Source organism: Lutjanus erythropterus, chromosome 6 (genome assembly GCF_056507025.1).
Source record: "Lutjanus erythropterus isolate fLutEry1 chromosome 6, fLutEry1.hap2, whole genome shotgun sequence".
Taxonomy (NCBI): Eukaryota; Metazoa; Chordata; class Actinopteri; order Lutjaniformes; family Lutjanidae; genus Lutjanus; species Lutjanus erythropterus.
The window spans coordinates 9,950,576-9,972,815 of NC_139322.1; the positions used below are offsets into that span (position 1 = coordinate 9,950,576).

The window sequence follows — 22,240 nt, forward strand, 5'->3', positions numbered from 1 at the left end:
AGCATTTGTAACAGGGATATAATCACCAGCGGGTGCCAACCCTCACATGCAACCTGCAGTAATTGGGAGATGACAAAGTGCCAATTTGAGTGAATTTGGGGTTTGAAAGAATGCAGGAGAGTCTCAAATCATGTCCCTCTTTGTGCAGGCTGCTCTCCAGGTATCTTGCCATTAGTGCAGAGCTTAACCAAAGAAACCTAAACTATGAGGTCTTACTACATAAACCCAAGACAAAATACTGAATCCACATATGAGCAAATCAGCACGGCTTAAGTATAGTGTTTCGTGACCTGTTTTATTTTTCTTTTGCTTAGCAAGTGGTTGTTTAATCAAAACCGCAGTAAACTTAAAAGCAGCACATTTCTAAAGGGCATTTCAACACTGCAATTTACTAACCCCAGCTGGGCTGAGTTCTGTCCTGTTCAATTATTTGAGTCACAAGTCTCTGATGTAATCCAGCTTGGCTGTATCCCCTCTGGCTAGGTATCACATTTGGTGCTGATAGGTCAAGAAAATTAATAGGAAAGTTCCAAATGAAGGAAAATCCAATTAAATATACTTTTATTGCCCTAGTAGAAATGTATAGAGCAAGAACAGCTGTGACCAAGATGAGACAGTTGTCACTGTTTTCAACTTTGTAATTGTTAAATGCATCATTCACCAAACTGCTGCTGTCAAACTTAGAGCTGAAACGACTGAGTCAAGTCAAGTGAAATTTTATTTATATGGCCCAAAATCTAAAACCAACAGTTTCCTCATGGGGGTTTACAACCTGTACAGTTGTAATTGGAAAATTAACAAAAATCTGCAGCTATATTTATAACAGATTAATGATTTAAGGGACCAATAGTCCACTGTGTAGGATTTAGAGGCAGCTGTGAGCTTGCAGATTGAAAACGCTTCACCTAACTCCCCCCTTGCAATGCAATGCAAAATGTGAAAGGCCCTATCTAGAGCCAGTGTTTGGTTTGTCTGTTCTGGGCTACCGTAGAAACATGGCAGTGTAACGTGGCGGCCTCCATGGAAGATAAGATAAGATAAACTTTTATCAATCCCTGGAGAGGAGGGCCGACGCCTTCTGTAGATACAAACAGCTCATACTAAGGTGACAAAAACAAAGCAATTCTTATTTTCAGGTGATTATACACTAATATAACATAACATGCTTATGAATATTATGTTCCATTCCTGTCATATTATGTGAATAAATCCAAGTAAATCAAACACACTGGACCTGTAAGTCATTGTGTTGTGATACAACACATTTGCTCATCCCACCTCTTCACATGGAAGCATTTACTGCTTTTTTGGTATAAACTGATTATCTTTGGGTCATGAACTGTTGATTGGACAAAACAAAGTGCATGAAAACATCACCTTGATGTTGCTCTGGGAACAGACAAAACAATCAGCTGAGAAAAGAATTGTCAGATTAAATGACTAAAAATATTCATTGTGAGGAAAGACACCAACTTTTAGCTCCCCAAGCGGTCTAAATAAAAATGCACAGACAAACGTAATTAATTAAGGAATACTATGTTTCTAAACAACATCTGTGTATATCCAAATTGGGCTGCCTGGAAAATAAAAACCAAAAGAGAGCTGCACTAAACTGAATCCACAACCAGCCGTGTGTGTTAGTAACCAGGAGACACAGCAGATGCTGCTTTGGACAAAAATCAACAATCTGCCCCTAAATTTGCTTTGCTTGTTACTGAGACTGCTGGTACAGCTGGTGCTGTTATTGTTGTTAATGATGTATCTGTTGTCTGTTTACCAGCTATAGATAATCCACTCAGATAACAAACTAAATAATTACAAATCAGGGCTGCAACTATACATTGGTTATTTTCACAATGAATTGTTTAGTTTATAAAAATGTCATAAAATTGTGTTAAAAAGGGTCATCACAATTTCCCAGAGCATAAAACCCAAAGACTCTTAATTTACTATAAAGTGAAGTAAGTTGTTACATTAAGGAACCTGCAAATGTTCTCTCTAAATTAAATATAATGAAACAGTCTACTCCTGTTGGTGGATAATAAAGCATCTAGCTTCAGAGTTTACAGTTCTGTCATGTTGAAGGAGGAGTAAATAGAAAATAAATACTGACACTATATAGAGCTGAAACAAATTCATTTTAAATGATTTAATTAGCTGTGGTTGCTGGAGGGATTTTTTTTAAAAATTATTTTAATAATATATATATAGTGTCAATATTTAATTTCTATTATCTCCTCCATCTAATAGTCCATCAGCATGACAGGCCTGTTGGCAGATAATTAAGCACCTAGCTTAAGAGTTCAGACTATTTTGTTTTTTTTTTATTTAGTTTTGTTAGTTATTTAGTTAGCCACAATTACTATTATTTAGTTAGCCACAACAATTAGTCGATTTATCAATCTGTCAATCAAAAGAAAATAAGTTGCCAACTGCTTTGATAATCGATTAGCTGAAGTAAATTTCTTTTAAAAGCGCTAATTAGCTGTGGCTGCTGTTGGGATTTTTTTTTTTAATGAATTTAGTTATTCACTTTTTCTTTTAAACAGGGCTGGGCGATATAGACAAAATAAAATATCACAATATTTTTCACCATGTACCACGACATTGCCTCAATCAATATTTATCAATGTTGTGACAACATTGTCGGGATGACTAATGGATTGTTTTCTTCATTAATCAATTAGTTTGATCCATAAAATATCAAAAATTGTGACTTTTTTTAATCAAAAAATTACTCAAATTATCAATTATCAAAATAGTTGATGATTAATTTAATAATTGATCATAATCAATTAATTGTTGCAGCTCTAGTGGATAATGACTAAGTGGGTAAAGGTAAGTAAGAGAACAGCTAGAACAGTCTGTTAAGTTCAGAAAATTACATAACTTTATGTAACGCAGCCTTTCAAAGCAGGAAAATGACAAAACTTAAACCATATCATAATAAAACGATATCCAAAACTAAGACGATATATAGAGCTTCCTATCACTATGTCTACTTCTAAATGTGTTTTTCTTCGACATCTTTAAAAAGATTACATCTCCATGAAGATGCAATACAGTCTTTTTGTTAAGATTCATTACAGGCAGCAAACTGTTCAGAGGGGAGGTGAGTAACAGCACTAATTGTACTTTACGTCATGTTCTGCTCCTAAAGTCTCCACAGATGTGTGTACAAAACAACTTAAAGTCAGGCTACTAAACACAAGAAGAATCATCTTTTACACACACACAGGCACAAAACCTTCAATTTACTCACATCTCCCAACTTAATGACTGTTTGAGTTTCTAGTCCCTCTTATCCTGTCACACAGTAAAATACGGTTTGTTCGGTACCTGCTGTAATCATGACAAATTAGTCCAGGTTGGCTTGTTGACGCTGTCCCATCCAGACTTGTGTTAGTAGATCCGATAGGTGCTGACTACTGCCTGCCTGTCAGCGTGTCTGTCAGTGAGAGCAGGATGCTCTATGGCAGCTCCTTTCCATGTGATAATGTCTCTGTCCGCTCGGCTCTTTTTAATGTCCCCGCCACCCCCGACTCCCACCCTCCTCCGTGCTGTCAGTGGGCTCAAACAAAAGGGCTTGAACACCACCATATAATACAAACACGGTTCTCAAGGTACACACATGCTCATGTGATTTTTTAATTTACTTAAAAAGATAAGCCAAAGTACACACGCAGCAGGCTTTTCTGTTACACATTTCAATTAAGACCAACTATTTACTCACGCCGCCTTTGAAGATATGAAGTCCAAATGACAATAATGAAGAGTAAACTCACTGTGTCTTTTCTCCTCTGACCAGACTGCTGTAACTGATTCATACCAGATGGACGATTGTTGCTCTCATGCAGTTATTAATCATAGTGGAGCAGATTTTGATCCTATGAGCAACGCTGTGCTGTGCAGTATTTGTCATATTATGGGATCAAGATGGGCATGCATGACAACAAAGTGTCTGTGGTGAAATATTGAGCAGGCGGCGTGATATTAAATCTTAGTGAAGTCACGACATATATCTCTGAAATCATACCAGCTCATTGGAATTTCACCACAAATCAGGATACATCTGTTAGAGAAGAGCCAGTATTACTCACTTCTCTTTCTTTTATCAAAATGGCAGATTTTTTCATGTTATTTTACACCCAAAACATTTTTAAAATAACAGTTCATTCAAATATCCAGCAGATAACAGATTAATTCATCAGTCAGCTGCAGAGGTGGGAAGTAACTAAGTACAAATACTTTTGTGGAGTTTTCAGGTATCCGTACTTTACTTGACTTTTTTACTTTTACTCTTTACATTTTAACACAAATATCTGTACTTTCTGCTCTTTAAACAGGCTTGTTACTTTAGTTTTAATGCTTGTGAGGGGAATTAATGATTATTTTTATTTTGCATCATTGCCTGCAGGCCTCCCAACATCAAGAACGATTTCAGTGTAAAGGGGCGGGGCATTCACACATAGAATAGAATGATTTGTTGGTGTCCATCAGTGCATGTCACGCACAATGGACTAACATGTCGAAAACGATGTCTAAGATATAACAAGATTAAAAACTACGAAAGAGATGTAACAAACATGAGAGGGAGACTCGAGTCCAAAAAAGGTGAGGTGAGGTTAGTTTTGCACATAAAACAGCCAGTAGAAATCTCCTTCAGACGGCAACCTTTTCCTTTTATATTTTATTTACACTACGCAATACACACTTTGTACTTTATCTACACAAGTATCTGTACTTCTACTTGAGTAACGTAATGTGTGTACTATTGCCACCTCTGGTCAACTGACAAAAAATCAACTATTTTGACAGTTTCAGATTTTTCAAGCACAAATGTCAAATGTTCACTCCTGCAAGCTTCTAAAATGTTTTCTGTTTTCTTTGTCTTATGTGATAGTTAACTAAATATATTTTAATTTTGGACTGTGAATATGCCACCTTCCGCTCTGGAAATTTTTTTACTGACAAAATGAATGATCACTGATGAAAATAACTGTTACTTGCAGCTCTACCATAATGCAGTTTTTAGAGAGCTAACCTCCAAACAGCCAATTGAGACCACAATTTTTAGTTTTACAGATCTGGCTTTGACATTAACCATGGTCCAAAGGCCCGTGGCCACAAAAAGTCACTCTGTGGCCACCAAATATTGCATGTATGTGGTTTTATCCCCAAAGTGCAACATTATGGCATGGGTTTACTAAGCTTACTCAAACCGCTAACATGATCCTTGCAGAAGAAGCAGAAAAACAAATGGCGGACTATGAAAAAACACAACTACAACAACAATTTAAGAGTGAATGGAAGCAGAAGTTTAAGTGGTTAGAAACATTTAAGGACATAAAGTACTGTGGTGTGTGCTGCCAGATTCCTCAACTAGCTGAGAAGACTAGCTCATTTTTTCATCTGAAACAATGCCTTGAGGAAACAACATACCACAATTCATGGGAAAAGAGGAAAACGCAAATGTCACAGTTAAGCAGGGCTGTGTTAAGTTGCATTTAATTGCTTTTTCTGTATTGTTTTCACATAAGTTTACATTTGGACCACCAAAACTGTACTTTGGCCACCAGATTTAGAGGATTTAGGGTTAAAAATATTGGAGTCTATCCCTGCAGAGATATTCTAGGTCGGTATATAGTTAATAAAACTCTAGCAGCCATTTGATAATCCTCTTCTCTAAATGTGTGCTGCCAGTGTGAAAATCTATAGCTGAGACATACTGCAGTGGGGTATAGTGTGGCCCTCCTTAGATCTGATTTTAAGAAACAGATGGTCCTTGTCCTATAACTCTCTGCCACTAATTAGTGACTGAGTAATTGCCGCATGGCCACCCAGACTAATAGTGCTGGCGACTTTGAACATTTTTGAAGCGTGGCGGGGACCTGTAGGTCAAAAGTAACTCAATTCGCTTGCTGCTGGGCGGCGGAAGCACCATCTGCCCCCCACCCCAGTTTGAGCTCTGTCTGAGAGAGCTCAGGATGAAGATGGATCACTTCCCTCTCAGCGAGCATCAGCAGCTAAGCCTGTGGTTACTTGGATGATCTTCTCCACCGGGGAAGGTGTGACTCTAAATTGGTTATTAAGGGAGATGCAATTAGTTGCAGACTCTGGGGGGCTTAAAAAGTGACCCCCATAAATCTCAATCATTGAATCACTTTCACGTTCCTCATTCTCCTGGATCAAATGTCTAAACAAGACGTTTCCTTTTGTGACCTCACCCAAAAAGTCCTATCAGATCTGTCTTGTAGCCAAATGCATAACTGAAAATCTTCCATAAACCACAGCAGCATGTTAATGCCACACATACTGTAAACAGATCGATACAGGGACTAGACTTACAGCAGAGTGTAGCTGGAGGTAGAGAGCAGCACACGTGTTTTAGATTACATCCTAACTTCTAAGCTTTTGTCTTGACCTGAATAGAGGGAGCAGAACTGAAAAAGCTGAAAGATACAATTACAGTCTTTTGGTTACATGAAGTACGCATTCCTGTGCCTTTTGTTTTATTCTCTCCATCATGGAGCCACAGCCATGCAGCACCCATCTGGGATTGTGAATGCAGCCTTCGTAACCAGAAATAAATCTTCATCCTTTTTTTTTTCATTCATCTAGCTGTGTGTCAAACTTGGTGATTGTACTCTACAGTCTTAGAGTCTGGAACCACTAAACACAACACAATGCATAATCTGGATCATACAGCATCTTTCAAAGAAACCGACTCTTTGCTTCTTCAACATCTGTGGAAATAATTACTATTAAATAAGCAGTTAATGTATATTTACATTTAACACTTGATGAAATACAAATATAACATTTGAAAAGGGAAAGCAGCAGAGGAAGGGGGAGACAATGGGGAAGACAGAGGGAGGTATGAAGTGGTCGAGAGGGTTACTATCACAGCAGTAAGGCCTAATCTTATTAGTGAGATTGACAGGATTAGACTAACCAAGAGACCCAACCAGCTGGATATTCACTAAAGGACTAAAGGAGAGAGAGAAAAGAAAAGGGGGCTCAAATGAAAGCACGCAAGAACCTGCTTAACACAATAAAATAAATTGTTGTTTAGGAGGGCCTTTGACACTGGTTAACAATTCCTAAACAAAGAAGTGTAAAAGGTGTGTAGGCTAGGGCTATAATGAATAGTTTGAAGGTTCACTCATTGTAAACAAAGTAGATGTATTGAAACAACCAAATATCTATAGGAAGTGCTCAGTTCATCTGTGTTCAGTGTCTTTTTCTGTACCAGCACTGTGTGCAGGTTGTTAATTCAAAAATAAAATAAAACCTATTTAGTGTGTTAAGGACTTTTCTCTTTTTGCCATGGTATCAAAAGTGGTATTGAGAATAGTTTCTTTTATACTAGTACTGTATCAAAGTTTAGAATTCTGGTATCATGACAACTCTAGTACACAAAGTTGACATTCAAACTTTAAATCAACATTTGAATTCTGCGCATCTTTTTTCTGGCATGTCTACTTGTTATTTCTGCTCAGTTGCAGATAAAGATTAGGATACAGTACTATTATTAGCATTATACTATCTGTGGTTGCAGTGGTGCTGTGAAGGATTGCTTCCAATTGGGGTGACTTGAACATTTCCAGTAACTCCAGAGTGTTTCAAAGTCCAAAAGTCAAAATTTATTGAAAAAAAAATTCACGATATGTTTATAGTTATAGTTCTTGGTGTTGACAGCCCTTAAGGTGCCCTGTAGGGTGGTGTGAGTCGATTTGCTTGTGGCAGGTGAACAAAACAAACCAGGTTACTTATAAGAACCGGTCCTGTCATCACTTGCACTGCTAATGCTAAATGCTATTATGCTACTATGCTATTAGTTTATACAGTGTCAGGACACGTACAGCTCCAGTATGTCACTGAGTCATATTTCAGGTCCACCCTAAAAAATCCTGAACACAGGAACAGTTTAATAGTCTAACTCCACAAGTCATTTCACGTGTTTAGCAGCTACTTTCTAACATATATTATGTGTTTAGAGGAAAATCTCCATTTCCATAAGACAGACTTTAACAGATCCCTGTGTGTTTTTATGACAACAGTGTAGTAGTTGTACTTTAAATCACATTATAAAATCCTTTTAATAAACCATGGATAGGAACTGTTTCACCATGAATGCATCCCGACTTTCAGCGTCCTGGTGCCCCTTTTATTTTTTTCGCCCCTGTCCCTCAGACAGCCTGATTTTGCCACTGAACAGCATCATTAAATATTTTATCTTAACGAAATTTGATTTAATACAAAAATATACTAACTAATTTAATCTGATGAATCAGTTCATTCAAATTGAGGCTTTTGTTTGAGGATTTTTAATTTTTTTTTCTTAGGGTGTTGACGACATGAAGTATGACGACACACATTTGAAACTTCATTCAAAAACTTAAAACAGAAGCTCTAAATGAAAAAGAAAATGACATTTGGTACAGCCTGAATGCACACTGACATTTCAAGTGACTTGTTCTTAAGTTTAAAAAGCAGGAATTACAAGACCTGAAAGTTCTTCTGCTGCAGTTGCAAAAACTCTCCAAACGCTCAAAAACACAGTATGGACATCCTACGAAACACTCATCCATCTGCTGAGTAGAGCTCGCCTTGTGTCCATAAAAACTTGTTCCAGATGAACAGTCAGCTGATCTGGACTGAAGAACACGATCTTCTGTATCAAGCAACACAGTGCTTTTCACCTTAAAAGCCTCCTAGTGAGCGAATCCACCATATGGCCCTATTTTCAGTAGAATAAATGACATAATACTACCATGACATAGGAACAGGTCTTAAGTTTAAATCGCTCAGACATAAAGCACATGTTGCAGGATGACTCTCGGTAATCCCGCTGCTCTGTAGTGCTTCTGTTTTCACATGAAGATGAAGTCGACTCAAACTAAATACAGCTGCTTCTGTTGCAGATGTCAGGGCTTAATGGCATTTACCCTATAGTCCTGATTCTTTAGGAGCACAGGGTCAGGAAAGGTTGATCGGCTCTGTGAATATCATGTGGTGCCCTGACTGGGTCATGTTTGTTGTCTTTTAATGTATATCTGCACTCATCGTGTACACAGATCATGGTTAAGCTGATTTCTGTTGGTACCAGTGTTGCTGTACTTCCTAAGACGTGCAAATACACACACACATACACACACAAACACATGCACACATTTGACTCCTGAACTACAGAATATAGATCTCCTCTCAAGCTGGAACAATTAGTTGATTACAGGGTTTCTGCATGCTTCAACTTCATAAATTTTGGGACCATTATGAATGGAATTTCCAATGTACTTCATGTTCATACTGGGAAAACGTATGAAGGATATGAAGAATGCCAGAATTCCTTGCAAAGTCAATGAATTTATCCACATTTATCTGAACATAACTATATGGATCTGTGTGAATGTAAAAAAATAAGTAATTACAGCGCTGTCTTGCACAAGCTGCAATTTGTTATTTTCAACAGGCTTCAACCAATCACGCTGTTTTCAAGCCAGATCTTGCTGTACTTACACTTACACATATCCAGTGAAAGTAACAGTAAAAGAAACTATTTTAACCTAGTACATAACATATTTCTGTGCAGGGAACAACAGCAGATTTTCCATGGCGGACCAGAGAGAGTCGATGAAGTGTTTCGTTTCATTTTGTAGAATGAAAAAAAAAAAAAAAAAACAAGCTTCAATTTGGGACAATGGTTGTTAAGTCTGGAACAGCTGAAAGAAGGATTTGAGAGAGTGGCTTCAGAGCCCTGACTTCAACAAGTAGCTAATGTTTCTATGACAGAAGACACCACGTTAGCCCACAAACCAGAAACATGGAACCGATTAGGCCTAGTTGTTATTGGTTTTGTTTTGTGGATCTTTTTTTTTTTTAACAATATATTCAATACAAAATGTTCCCAAAAGCACATTTAACTTCACAACCCAATCATTTTTTAAGACCTGTAAAAATCTGAAGTTGGACAGTTAACATTTGAGGGCCTAAAATTCAGATTATTGTATTACTTTTTAAGGACCCACTTAAACCCTGGATCAGCTCCTCAAATGAGAGTATCCTTTGGCTTCTTTAGTTTAGTGTGACTGTAAACTGAATGTCTTTGTGTTGTAGACAAAACTAGACATTTAAGCAAGTTGCCTTGGGCTTTGGGAAACATTTCTCACTATTTTCTTACAATTTATTGACCAAAACAATTACTCGATCAGTTGCCAAAAAAAAAGATCAACAGATTAATCAATAATTAATATATTCATTAGTTGCAGCCCTAACCTATTCATTACACTGTTATGTACCCGCAAAGCAGAAAAAATGTCTTAATGTTGAGTGAATAAATCATAAACAGTTAAATCTTTTCCTTGCTTATAACTGAACAGCTGTTGGTTGGATCTTAACTGGCCTCATATCAACAGAAATAGTATAGCTGACTATTATCAGAGGCTGCATAAGATGCAAAAAGCAGCAAGAGAAAGTGTAACTCTACCAAAGGCAAATATAAAGTATGAGACAAACATTTCCTGCTAAGGTAACAGGCAGCGCTGACAATGTTTAAGAGCCCCACAGTTCATACCTCCAGCCATGGACACGGAAGCCGGGGCACTGGTCTCCACAGCGCATACACGGCTGGCCTCTGTCTGGGTCCTCTTCCTCCTGCTGAAAACAAAACACAAACTCTCTTCAGCTCACATCATTTCCCATGGAGCACCAGTCCTACTGTTTGACACAAGACAGTCAGGTTAAAACAACATACGGTGTTCGACACACATGGCCGCAGCAACTTCAACATCATACTGGAGGGCGTGAGGAGTGTTTCCAGTTAAGCCACGAGCAGAATGCACTTAGAGTCGGTCGCTTCAGCCTTTAAATCAGCAGCGTATGGGCTGTTTATAGACTTCCCATGTATTACTGAGTGACGTCAATTTATGAAAATCTTGTGTGCTTGAACTGGCAGAGATATAAGCCATTAGAGTGGCTGCACGATACGGTAACAGGCACGTGTAACATCTGTATAGAGGAGTTGTATTTGACACAGTTACATTCCACCATTGGCTGTCAGTCACAAGCTAAGTACATTCACTCAAGTACTGCAATTTGTACTGCACAGGTACAGCTTTACTTGAGTAAAGTAGTACCTTTTCGTGCCACTTTCTACTTGTACTCCAGTACATCTCAGAGGGGAAGATTTTTAGACACAAAAGACAGTAATAGTTTATAAAATATAATGTTTTGTTATAAATTAAACTACTATGTAAATCCATTTTATGGTTCCAGCTTCCCAAATGTGACAATTTGCTGCTTTTCCTCTGAATTATTTAAATATTTTTAATGTATTTGTAATAGGGATGTTAATGATTAATCAGTAATCAAGTAATAGCTGTTAATAATTTAACTGATTAAGAAATGGTCTTATTGATAATTAATTGATAGTGCAGAAATGGCAGTAATTGCACCTCATTTAAATTGTTTAGTCTGGTGGAGCCATTTGTTGAATAAGGAAACTTAAACTTAGACTTAAAATTAGGGGAAAAAAAGAAAAAAGATCTTATCTTATTAATTATTAATGATAAGTCAATTAATCCATTGTTACTGTTTCTAGCTATCGGTTAAGGAAAAAGCATTCCAACCCTAATTTGTAATAACGCTGAAGTTTTGGCAGCTGGTTTGACATGACAAACACTGTGAAGATGTCACTTTGTAACAGAGTATTTTTTACAGTGTGGTATTTGTACTTTCACTTGAAGTAAAGGATCTGAATATTTTCTCCATCGCTGCACTGGTGGTCAGGGTGAATACACCTCTGTGCTCAAATGTGTTTTCATGCTTTTACATAACTTGATTTTCTTACTGCTGTAAGTACATAACTGTAATCTCTCCTGGATTCTGGTGTGACATCAACACGGCGGCTCCTGATCAGCGTGTACAATCACTCAGTGCAATGAGGAACGAGGACTAGGCATAAATCTTGCAGATGGCGTTAAACCTGCTAGCTGCCTGCAGACACAAAAAAGTAACTGATATCCAGAATTTGACATAATTGGCCTGCAGGTAAACCTGTTTGCATGAGACCAGTCCTCGCATTTAGTTATATCCAAGTGTGAGTTTTAGGAATGCTATACTGCATGATTTGTACGTGCTGGAATATACAGGCAGTACTTGAGGGGAGTAACATCTTAACAATGCCTTTTGCTAAAAGTGCTGAGCAGTGCATCTGACTTTGCCAACAGCAGCCGAACAGCTTAGCACTAAACCAACTACCTCATATCTCACTTCTGATTCAATTCCTGCAGCCTAGTGTGTGTGTGTGTGTGTGTGTGTGTGTGTGTGTGTGTGTGTGTGTGTGTGTGTGTGTGTGTGTGTAGGTATACACTGCAGACATAGGCCTCTTTTTAGAGATGAGAGGAAGGAAGCAGCCACAGGATGAGAGCTGCACCCTTTCCCTCTCCATGCAGTCACTTTGTCTCCACTTTCTTTTTCTCTGACGCCTTAATGCTGGGGGACCTCTCCTGTCTACTGTGATAAGAACTTAATGTCGACAGAGAAAATTTGTCTGTATTATTAGCTCTGTATCAGCTAGTTTTCCCTTCTGATTAGATTCTGTGACATGGTTGTTTTCAACTTCACCATGGGACAAAGAATGTGCTCTTCTGTCTGTAAAAAAACAGCTGCAGTGATTAATTGATTAGGTGTCAACTATCAGTTTTATTAACTACTAATCACCAACTATTTTGATAATAGAGTAATCAGTTTGACCCATTTTCTAAAGGAAAAAAAGCCAAAATGATTTGATTCCAGCTTCTTAAATGTGAATATTTTCTGGTTTCTTTGGTTTTCTGTGACAGTAAACGGAATATCTTTGGGCTGTAGACAAAACAAGACATCTGTGGCTTTGAGAAACAGTAATCAACATTTTTCACCATTTTCTGAAATTCTATAGACCAAACAACTAATTGAATAATTGAGAAAGTTATCAACAATGAAAATAATCATTAGATGCAGCCCTAAAAAATAAAATAAAAGAGCAAGACTACATTATCTAAAAAATATTTGCTTTTTCTCAGAACACACTAACAAACTGCACATAAGCATGTATAATACTGGCATGTGCACAGAGGCTAACAGAGTTTAATGAGCAAAGTAATAAAATGCAGATACGTGATGCAGTACCTGTGCATACCTGTTCAGCTGTGTTTTGATCTTTCTTTTTCCAACCACACACACCTCATAAGGTTCAACAGAAGCTCTAACCACCAAACCATCAGTATTCATGTCGAGCCTGTTTTCCCATGCAGAGTTCTGTATGAGAAAAAACTGCAGCAATGCGCTACTTTGATTAACACAGAGTTTGCTTAGCTTATCTCACTGATATCTGAGGACTGTCAGAGTTATTGTATGGGTTGTAAGAGCTTCACTAATGCAGTGAGAAACCACAGATACATGATCTGGGAGCAATTAGCAGCTTGCTGCCTTGTACTTTTGAACACAAAATCATTATTTATGTGGGGTTTTTTTTAATCAGAGATTTTTTAGTAGTTTTGTACATGGTTCCGGGGCGGAGATACTCAGCTGTCAGACACTTATGATTATATTCAGCTCTGTAGGAACATGAACTTGTTAGTCCAGAATAGTCCTACATGGCAGTGAACTATAATTTACGGGTTGTTTTTAAATGCCTCACTGTGTGTTGTGTGCGCTGGGATCTGTCAGGCTCCATGCTGCCTTATTAATTGTCACTTTGATCGTTGTTAACAGAGCCAGGTATGAAAGGTGACAAGACGGGCTAAATGAAGCGTACAGATGATTTCTGGGTGACTGGACCTTTCACTTGTTATTTCCTCAGGAAAGAGTTCCTGAGCTGTCACACTGACATGGTGACAAAGCAAGGGAGGCACACATTATGAAACACTTGTAGATTTAACACTAGATTAAAGCTACTACATTTATTAAGGTTACAGAGAGTGAGAGTAAATAGCTGCAGGATAAAAACGCTGTTGGAAATTGTAGCCGACCAGAGGTGATGACTCTTCAGGATACAACAGGGTGTTACTGACTTTCCATTCATAGAGAGAAGAAATGAAATGACACTTTATATGTCCATCCTTTCAGTGTCATTTTTCTCCACTCAGGCACTGTCTGACCTGCTTTCTGCAGGAAAGCCTCACTGCGCAGCATTTAACAGTTCATCTTGACTGAAGTGGGATCAGCACTAACTACTTCACAGCATCATTTATGAACACAAAACAGATACAGAAATAATGATTTCGTCCTCCTTCTTGTGATAAAAGATTTGGTAATAAGAGATATAAATGTAGCTAATATTGAAGGCTTGTTGCCTTTCAACTTGTCTCAGATAAACAGTCGGCCAAAACAAATCGCTGCAGTTTTTCAATTTGCTCAAGTTAAGATGGTTATGTTACATATGAAATGTTTTAGGTATTAAGTCAGACATTATGCTTGGTAAAATTTACAAGTAACACTTTCCATGAAGGTCATGTCTATGCATTATAAGCACAATCGTAAGAAACTGTAATGCATAAAGGGTTTATAATCATGCATAACAACTTATAACAAGGTTTATAAAGTATTTAAAGTGGTGGAAATTTTACCATAACTTTAGCCAGTTACAAAGACATGTACAAAAGTGCTTTAATGTGTCATAACAGATTACATCTCTATATCTCTGGATCTCCTGACTTCTGGAAATCCAGAGATAGTAAGGATGTAATGATACCAAAAACCCACAATATGACATTTATCACAATGTTAAAAAACAAAGAAAAAAATACAACTTGAAAAAACTTTCTCTAGTGAAAATAAATCTCATGGGTACAGCATTTTTTTGTTCATACAAATTCATAATAATTTTCAGCACTTCTGGTTTCCTTCCTTAATAAAATACAATAAAATAAGTAGCCAGCCGTGACGTAAGCATGCAAAAATAAATTGTGTTTGGCGATGAATGCTTGAATTATATATGTACAAATTGCAATACAAAAACAATGCAGAGTCACTAGCTGTCCTTTTATGAAATATGCAAAACTGCAATGTCACAATATTTGATATATTGTTACATCCCTAAGAGACAGCCAACTGATCAGATGTGAGAGGACTCAGAAGTTATTCTGAGTGTAATATTATTTGTCTGGTTTAGTATTACAGCCCACTGTGTCTGTGTTCTTCTTCTGTGAGGTTAATGAGAAGGAGGTCTGTCTGCATTAGATTAAACTCTACATAATGACTTGGACTAATTCTAAAACAGTCTGATGTTAAAGTGGTAAAGGATTCAACATCGTAGCATGGACGCTCACTCACTTAAGGACAGATAGTAATTAAGAGTTAAGCACGGGTGCAATCATGATGTAATGAATAATTACAGATTAAGAATCCTGAGAAAAGTCTTAAATTTACTTGAAATATTTATTCTCCTTATGTGCTGACAGACAACAAGAGAATGTCTTAAAGAGTTTCCACAACATTCAATGCAAGCTTGACGAGGTCACACTCAATCTAATAAGGTTAATTTTAGAGAACAAAATAACCAGGACCTGTTAATTTGGTTCTAATTAACACTGCATGTGATCACAAAATCAAACTAGATTATGGGGTGGAAAAAACATCATCATCTTGTGTCCTCCCAGCTGTTGTTTGTTAAAAACAGAGGTTCATTTGAAAAGGCAGGAACCTTTAATTTACTCCTTAATGACTATGTTTTGATGAAAACAGAAAGGTCAACCTTGAACATTAGCCGCTGCCAGTTAGCTTTACGTTTCCTTGAATGTTTCTTATCAAGATGACAGTGTCCTATATGTCAAGGCTACATAGACTTGAAGGTTTCATGTGTGTTTCCTTCCAGTTTTCCACAAAAGATAATACGTCAAGTTTGTGGCCAACAATGAGCTTCAGCCTATTGTGCTGCAAGTGAAGGATGTGATGGGAGGGGTGGGAGGAAGTTTCTTCCAAACTAAGTGTGGGTAAAGTAAATAATACATTCACAAGTTCACATCAGCTCACATGCTCACACACAGACCGGCGTCAGACTTTTCATATCAGCTCCTTTGTTTTCACTAAGTGGGTATAAGGTTTAATCACATGGTGCTGCCTTGGTTTGCTTGGGCTCTTTCTTGCTACCAAGTAACCGTGTAACCAGGTAATGGACAAACTGAAAGCCTGCCAGCTTTGTTATCTGACATCAGAAAAGCAACTGCATCAGCTCAGCCAGTGATTACTTACAATTATATAAGAGAATGGATAATTAATATACCTAAAGGATGTCATTAGGCCCATGCTAAATGCTAAATGAGTGGTTCTCTTCAGGTAGGGGGAAAGCACTTCAAACCCTTTAACCTGACCAGTTTATTAACCTAAGTAAGAGAAACGAACGAGACAGGAGACAATGACTGCTCCTCTCTTCTACGTTGTGGTGTAGGAGGGGTTAAACATTAACAGAGGGGGTCAGAGGTCAGGGGCCTTTGCTGCCTCGGCACGCTGGGTAGATGCACCTCTCCTCACTGGACAGGATCAAACAAGACAGGCTGCAGCTGTCTCCAAGCCCTCCTTTCTGAGGCACAACACTTCTTGTTGCTCTTATGGTTTATGCATCGCTGCTTCCTGCTGCCGAGGTCAACTCAAACAACGGAGGTTAACAAGTGGACGGGTTTAGGGTCGAAGAGAAATATAATCTATGGTAGTGCTGCTGTGAGTGGGGATTGGAACACTGAGACATGTTTTAATAGACCTTTTTTTACCTATAATACCTCTGTTCTATGACAGTACGGCTGTGAACCAGCATGAATGTGGATCCTGAAGCAGCTAAAAGGAATTTAGCCATCGTCAAATTTATTATTTAAACCTGTGCTTCTACTACAGTGACATGTCAGACTATCTGCTGTAAAACACCAAGTGCTACTCAGCGAGTCACTATCTAAAGTAGTGAATTTCAATGGGGGTGGGGGGGTGGGTACTTGTACAATACATCTACAGTTGCCAGGAGGAATGTGAATAGCTCAACAAATTTGAAAAAAGTAAATTGGGCAAGTGGGTCAGAAATCTGTTCGGCCAAAGTAAATTTTTACTTGCCCCTGTACAACCTAGCTTATTTATTACCAAATAATTATGTTATTTTTAAAATGAGAACAAAGACGAAAGTTAATTGTCATGTTTGATCTTGGGCTGCAATATTTATAAAATGATATTTTGTCTCTACACCTGTGCATCTATACAACAGACATATTTGAAAATTTGACTCTGATTAGGCTAGTGGGAGTCTAAAATTGTGCTTGAAGGTTTGTGTAACAGAAATGGACTTTAAGGAAAGATCTTCTGTTCTCTGATCCTGTATTATTATTAAATTTACAAAACAGGTTAAAGCAAACGTTGAAGTAATATTTGTTAGAACTGCTCTGGCTATAGACAGCTATACAGATCATTTGTCATTCAATGCAGATTACATCATGTTTATAATCTGACTGGTCATGTTTAGGCTATTAAAACTGAATAATGGTGGATTAACAAAATTAGATTTAATCTAGGCATAATATTGCATAATATTGGAGGTCTAAAATAGTATTATATCTAAACTAGGGATATGTAACCCAGTCCCAGAGATAAGAGAGCCAAGGAGGTAATGTATAGACATTCGTTGTTTATTTCTTTTGGTCACAACAATCAGATTAATAGTCAAAATGGTATTACTTAATTGCAATGGCATTGTTGGCAAAGGAAGACATTTCATTTATATCATAATAAATGAAATCCCAGATTATATCTAATCTCATGATATTATACCACAGACTGTAAATTGATGTATTTCCTACTCGGATAATCTACAAATATTTTAAAATTTGTAAAAGAAATACAGATGGAATACATGCATCTTACACAAGTGTTAAGATGCACGTTGCCCGTGAAAACATATGTGTTGTAAGTGCTGATGTAATGGAGTGTTGCATAAAATATTGATGACATTCATGAATACTTGAGTGTAGTTATTGTATGTGTCAGGTGGGAACAGGTGTCCTGAGTGTTTAAGTATTATTAAAGCACTCACACAAACAATGTGTTACATGTACACAACTGCAAGATCTAGCTACATAAAATAACAAGTTTATATATGAACTTAGTAAAACAGAGCTGAGCTAAGTTCAGAAATAAGGATACATGACTGATAAACAGATAATGGGAAAATTATATTATCATTTATTACTACAATAATATCTAATCTGACATATTATGTCAAAGCAAATCATTTCAATTCTTAGGCAAAATGCTGTTTTTTAAATATATTTTGCTGTAAGAAATAAATGAACATTTATCGAGTCAGAACTGCTCTCTGTTATTGACGTAATACTTATGTCAGTTAGACTTGGGTTAGGGTTAGGTCAGAGCTATGGCATATTAAATCATTCATCTTTGCTCACTGCATCTCGCTTACATCTTCACTCTGCTGCTGTCTGGAAAGACACACAGAAGTACCTGCTGCCGTACCACCAGACTACAGAGCAGCTTCTTCCCTCAGGCTGTGAGACTGTTTAATTCATCCTCAGCACTCCACCATGTAAGACAGTTCATTTTATTTTCATTTATTCAACCAATCTACTGTATATTACAGGGTTTCTGCAGGTTTCAACAAGTCGCAGCCATTATGAATGCAATTTAAGACCTATTTCACAACCACACGCTCAAAAAGTACAAAGGATATTAAGGACAACTGGAGTCCCAGGTTATTGGTTCCATGCTGGTTTTTGTTTTGCAGATGTTGCAGTTGATTAATTAAATATTTTCCCAAAAACACATTTTAAAGTACAACTGGAGTTAATGCAACTTTATAAAAGTGATTCCAACTTCAAATCCAATCAGTTTTTAAGACCTTTTAAAATCACTTTAAAGCCTAAATTCAGATTATTGGATTTTTATACTTTTTAAGACTTTTTAAGGACCCACAGAAACTCTGAATAAATTTAACACCCCTTTTATGATTAGCAAAAAGTGAACCACAACTGCATCTTGCTCTCCAACCCTGTGTTGTATAATGACAAATAAATCTAACTTGCACCTTTCTGACACTCTGGTGTGCAAAAAAAACAAACAAACAAACAAAAAACTACAGATTGTATGAACTTCTTTTCATAATACAAAATATGTTAAATGATCAGTTTCTGGTATAGGCCATGACAAACAGTTATCAGAATCAGCTGAAAATAATCTATATCCTGCAGCCTTATTCAGAAAAGTGTATTATGGTCTGGTTTGCTCTTAAACTAGTCCACTCTGAATGTAGGATGATTGTAGCAGCCTGGATTCACAGTCACTATCTGGATATTTTCCAAGTGTGCTGCAGCAGAGCCAGATGTTTCGTGGTCACCACACAGCTGTTAGTCTGGTCCGAAAACAAGCTTCATTTGTTCAGTAACCTGACCATATATGCTGTGTTTTGGGCAAAAAGCAAACCAGAGTATAATTTAACAGAGCACCAATTGTTGTCCCGATGAAAAACCAAACAAAGGCAATAAACATGTTCAGGTTACAGCAGCTACCACCTCATCCCAACCTGCTCAGGTAAAAATCTATGACGTAGTCTGACCCCTCCTGACTACACCTGGGGCGCCCGAAAAATTACTCAAGAAACAAAGAATGTTGGACTTTCTGGTTCACAGTATAACACATTTACATAAGATTACTTATTATACATGTGGGAAAGGAGTGGTGCATTATTACAACAAAGTATTTACCGACACAAAAGCCAGGTGGAGGTGGGACAAAGTTCCGCCTGAGCTGTTTTCTGTGTTTGACTTGAATAGTCTAACTACAAGTTCATTCAAGTGTACTATTACAGCAAAGCGGAGAAAGGCTTACAAATAACCCAGAAGTGTGTTTTTTGTAAAAAGAGGCTGGTAAAAACAGGTTATTAAAAGTGTTTAGAGTTGTGAAAGTCACTGAGATATAAATGTAAGGTAAAAAATAATCACTTACCGAGCGGTTGGACCGTCGCTTTTTAGACCCGCGCAGGAACATGATGTCGGTTGGACGTTGAAAAAAAAAATCAAATGAATTCCCAAGTGAACAAACGGAGGGAAGAATCACCGAGATCTAAATGTTTAAAGTCTCACAGTCTGTGTTAAACTACATGATGTCCCCCTTCGGACTGCCTCAGACTCCTCCTTCTGCCTGAGCTAACTACTTTGCTAACTCAACTGACAAGCTAGCCCAACTGAAAAACATTACTTCCTGCCCGGCTTTCAAAGTAAAACACTCATTAACAACACTGTTCTTCATTTCATGAGGAGACACAAAATTCAAACCAAATTAAGAACTACGCTTTTATTAAATACACACAACACTATTTTATTCGTCAGGAAATGCATTAGCAAACTCACTGAATTCAAACTGATAGCGTCCCTGCTTTTATCTTGAAGGTGAGAGTGGAAACCGCCATCCTGACTTTACCAAGCTAACTTGACATAGCTACAACTTCAACCCTGCTGTCCATAAAGGTGAACACAGGCAACCAACTGTTTGACTTTAACTTCTACAATATTATGTGCAGTATTACTTTTTCAACATCCTGTGCAACATTATTATTCATTATTATTATCATGTACAGTATAATGTGCAATATTATAGTGATTATCAGATGTAATATTTCATTTTATTACTTTCAGTGTCATTGCCAATATCACTTTTTAGTTTACTTTTGCAATATTATGTTGATTATAAGATGTAATATTTCATTTTATTACTTTCAGTGTCATTGCCAATATCACTTTTTAGTTTACTTTTTTTTTTACTTATCTTACTTTATTGTTATTCTGTTAGCCACTGGTTTCTGCATTTATACACTTCATATTTTATATTTTACTTTATATATAATACTTTTATTCTTCTGGCAAAAGACTTTCCTTATGACTCACCATTAGGTTTAGATTTATTTTTTATTTCATTTGTTTACTTACTCATATTGTATGCGATTGATATGCACTCTTTACACACTGAATCTGTATAATAGCAATGTCACAATTTATTGAAATTAATTGATTTTGGTGGCATTACATCCCTAGTAGTAGTGTATATCGACATTTGTTAATCTCATTATTTATTATTATGAACAGATACTTTATTTTTGATACATAATTTAGTTACTTTTTGTCATATTTTATTTGATTGATTGGTACACTTTACATATTTAATCTGTAAAAACATCCATTTCATGTCCACCAGCTGATTATCTGTTTACAATGTTCACTAAAGAAAGAAAAAAAGACTCCATTAATCTAAAACACACGCACACAAAAATGCCCCTATTTTATTCTGAAGGTGAGCAAACCTGACAAAGTTCCAAACTGACCTCTCTTGGACATAAACACAGACAGTCTGTGTCACAAAGTCTGGCTTATTCTTCACTCAGGCTACGATGAACTTTACTGCTGTACATACAAAGCCTTGTCTCTCAACTCTCAAACTATTTGATTCATACCATATTTAGTCTTTATTTATCCATCTGCAGAGTCTGGTTCAAATAGGGGGAACATTCAGAGTTTGGGAGGAGTCCCTTTAACTTCTGGATAAATATTCCTAAATAAATATTTTGACGAGGAGATATGAGCACAGATGTGTTTGGGGGAACAGTTATTATTACACTCAGGCTGCTGCTGCGGCAGCAACGTGAGGAATTAGTTTGATAACAGTCAGTTTGACCCCCAAACAAAGGATTATCATTCCACTGTGGGTCTTTAAAATGACATGGGTAACATACTGTAATAGTTATTGAAGTTGAAAGGCAGCAGTACCCCAGAGGAAAGCAAAGTAGGAAAGGATTTTCGTAAATGCAATCTAATCTCAAAATGAAAAGAAGGGGACAGCATGCATAACGGTCTGCAACAGAACATTTTGAGATGAGATTAGAGATCACAGATGCATGCAGCACCAGGTCAGTAAAAATCCTAGCAGAGAGTGCAAAAACATAGTTTCTGATAATATCTGAACACCAACAACCTCATGAAAGAATGAAGCAAGCAGGACCATAGCTATGTTTATATTTCTATAATGTTAACTCTTACACAAGCTGCTGGGACTGGAGGCCATTAATTTAGAAATTCATTTTGGATATAAGCAGCGATCTGCTTCCATCTAGTGGCAATCTGGCAGAAGACAGGTTAGAGCTCAAATGTCAAATACAAGTGAAGTTCTTGTTGTTTTTAAACATCGTGGTCATGTAGTGAAGAATATAAGCTACAAAAACATA

General features: G+C 37.1%; 1 protein-coding gene across 1 annotated transcript in view; it reads right to left on the reverse strand.

Annotated features, from left to right (window-relative positions):
- Positions 1–20,160, reverse strand: part of prickle3 (prickle homolog 3) — a 34,403-nt gene extending 14,243 nt beyond the window's left edge. Inside the window, exons 1-2 of the mRNA XM_084720492.1 lie at positions 19,972–20,160; positions 10,577–10,659 (exon numbers count right to left, since the gene is read on the reverse strand). Of these exons, the coding sequence (XP_084576618.1) occupies positions 10,577–10,659; positions 19,972–20,013 (125 nt within the window). The 5' untranslated portion in view covers positions 20,014–20,160. The remainder of the gene's footprint in view (positions 1–10,576; positions 10,660–19,971) is intronic.
- Between the last annotated feature and the right edge of the window lie 2,080 nt (positions 20,161–22,240).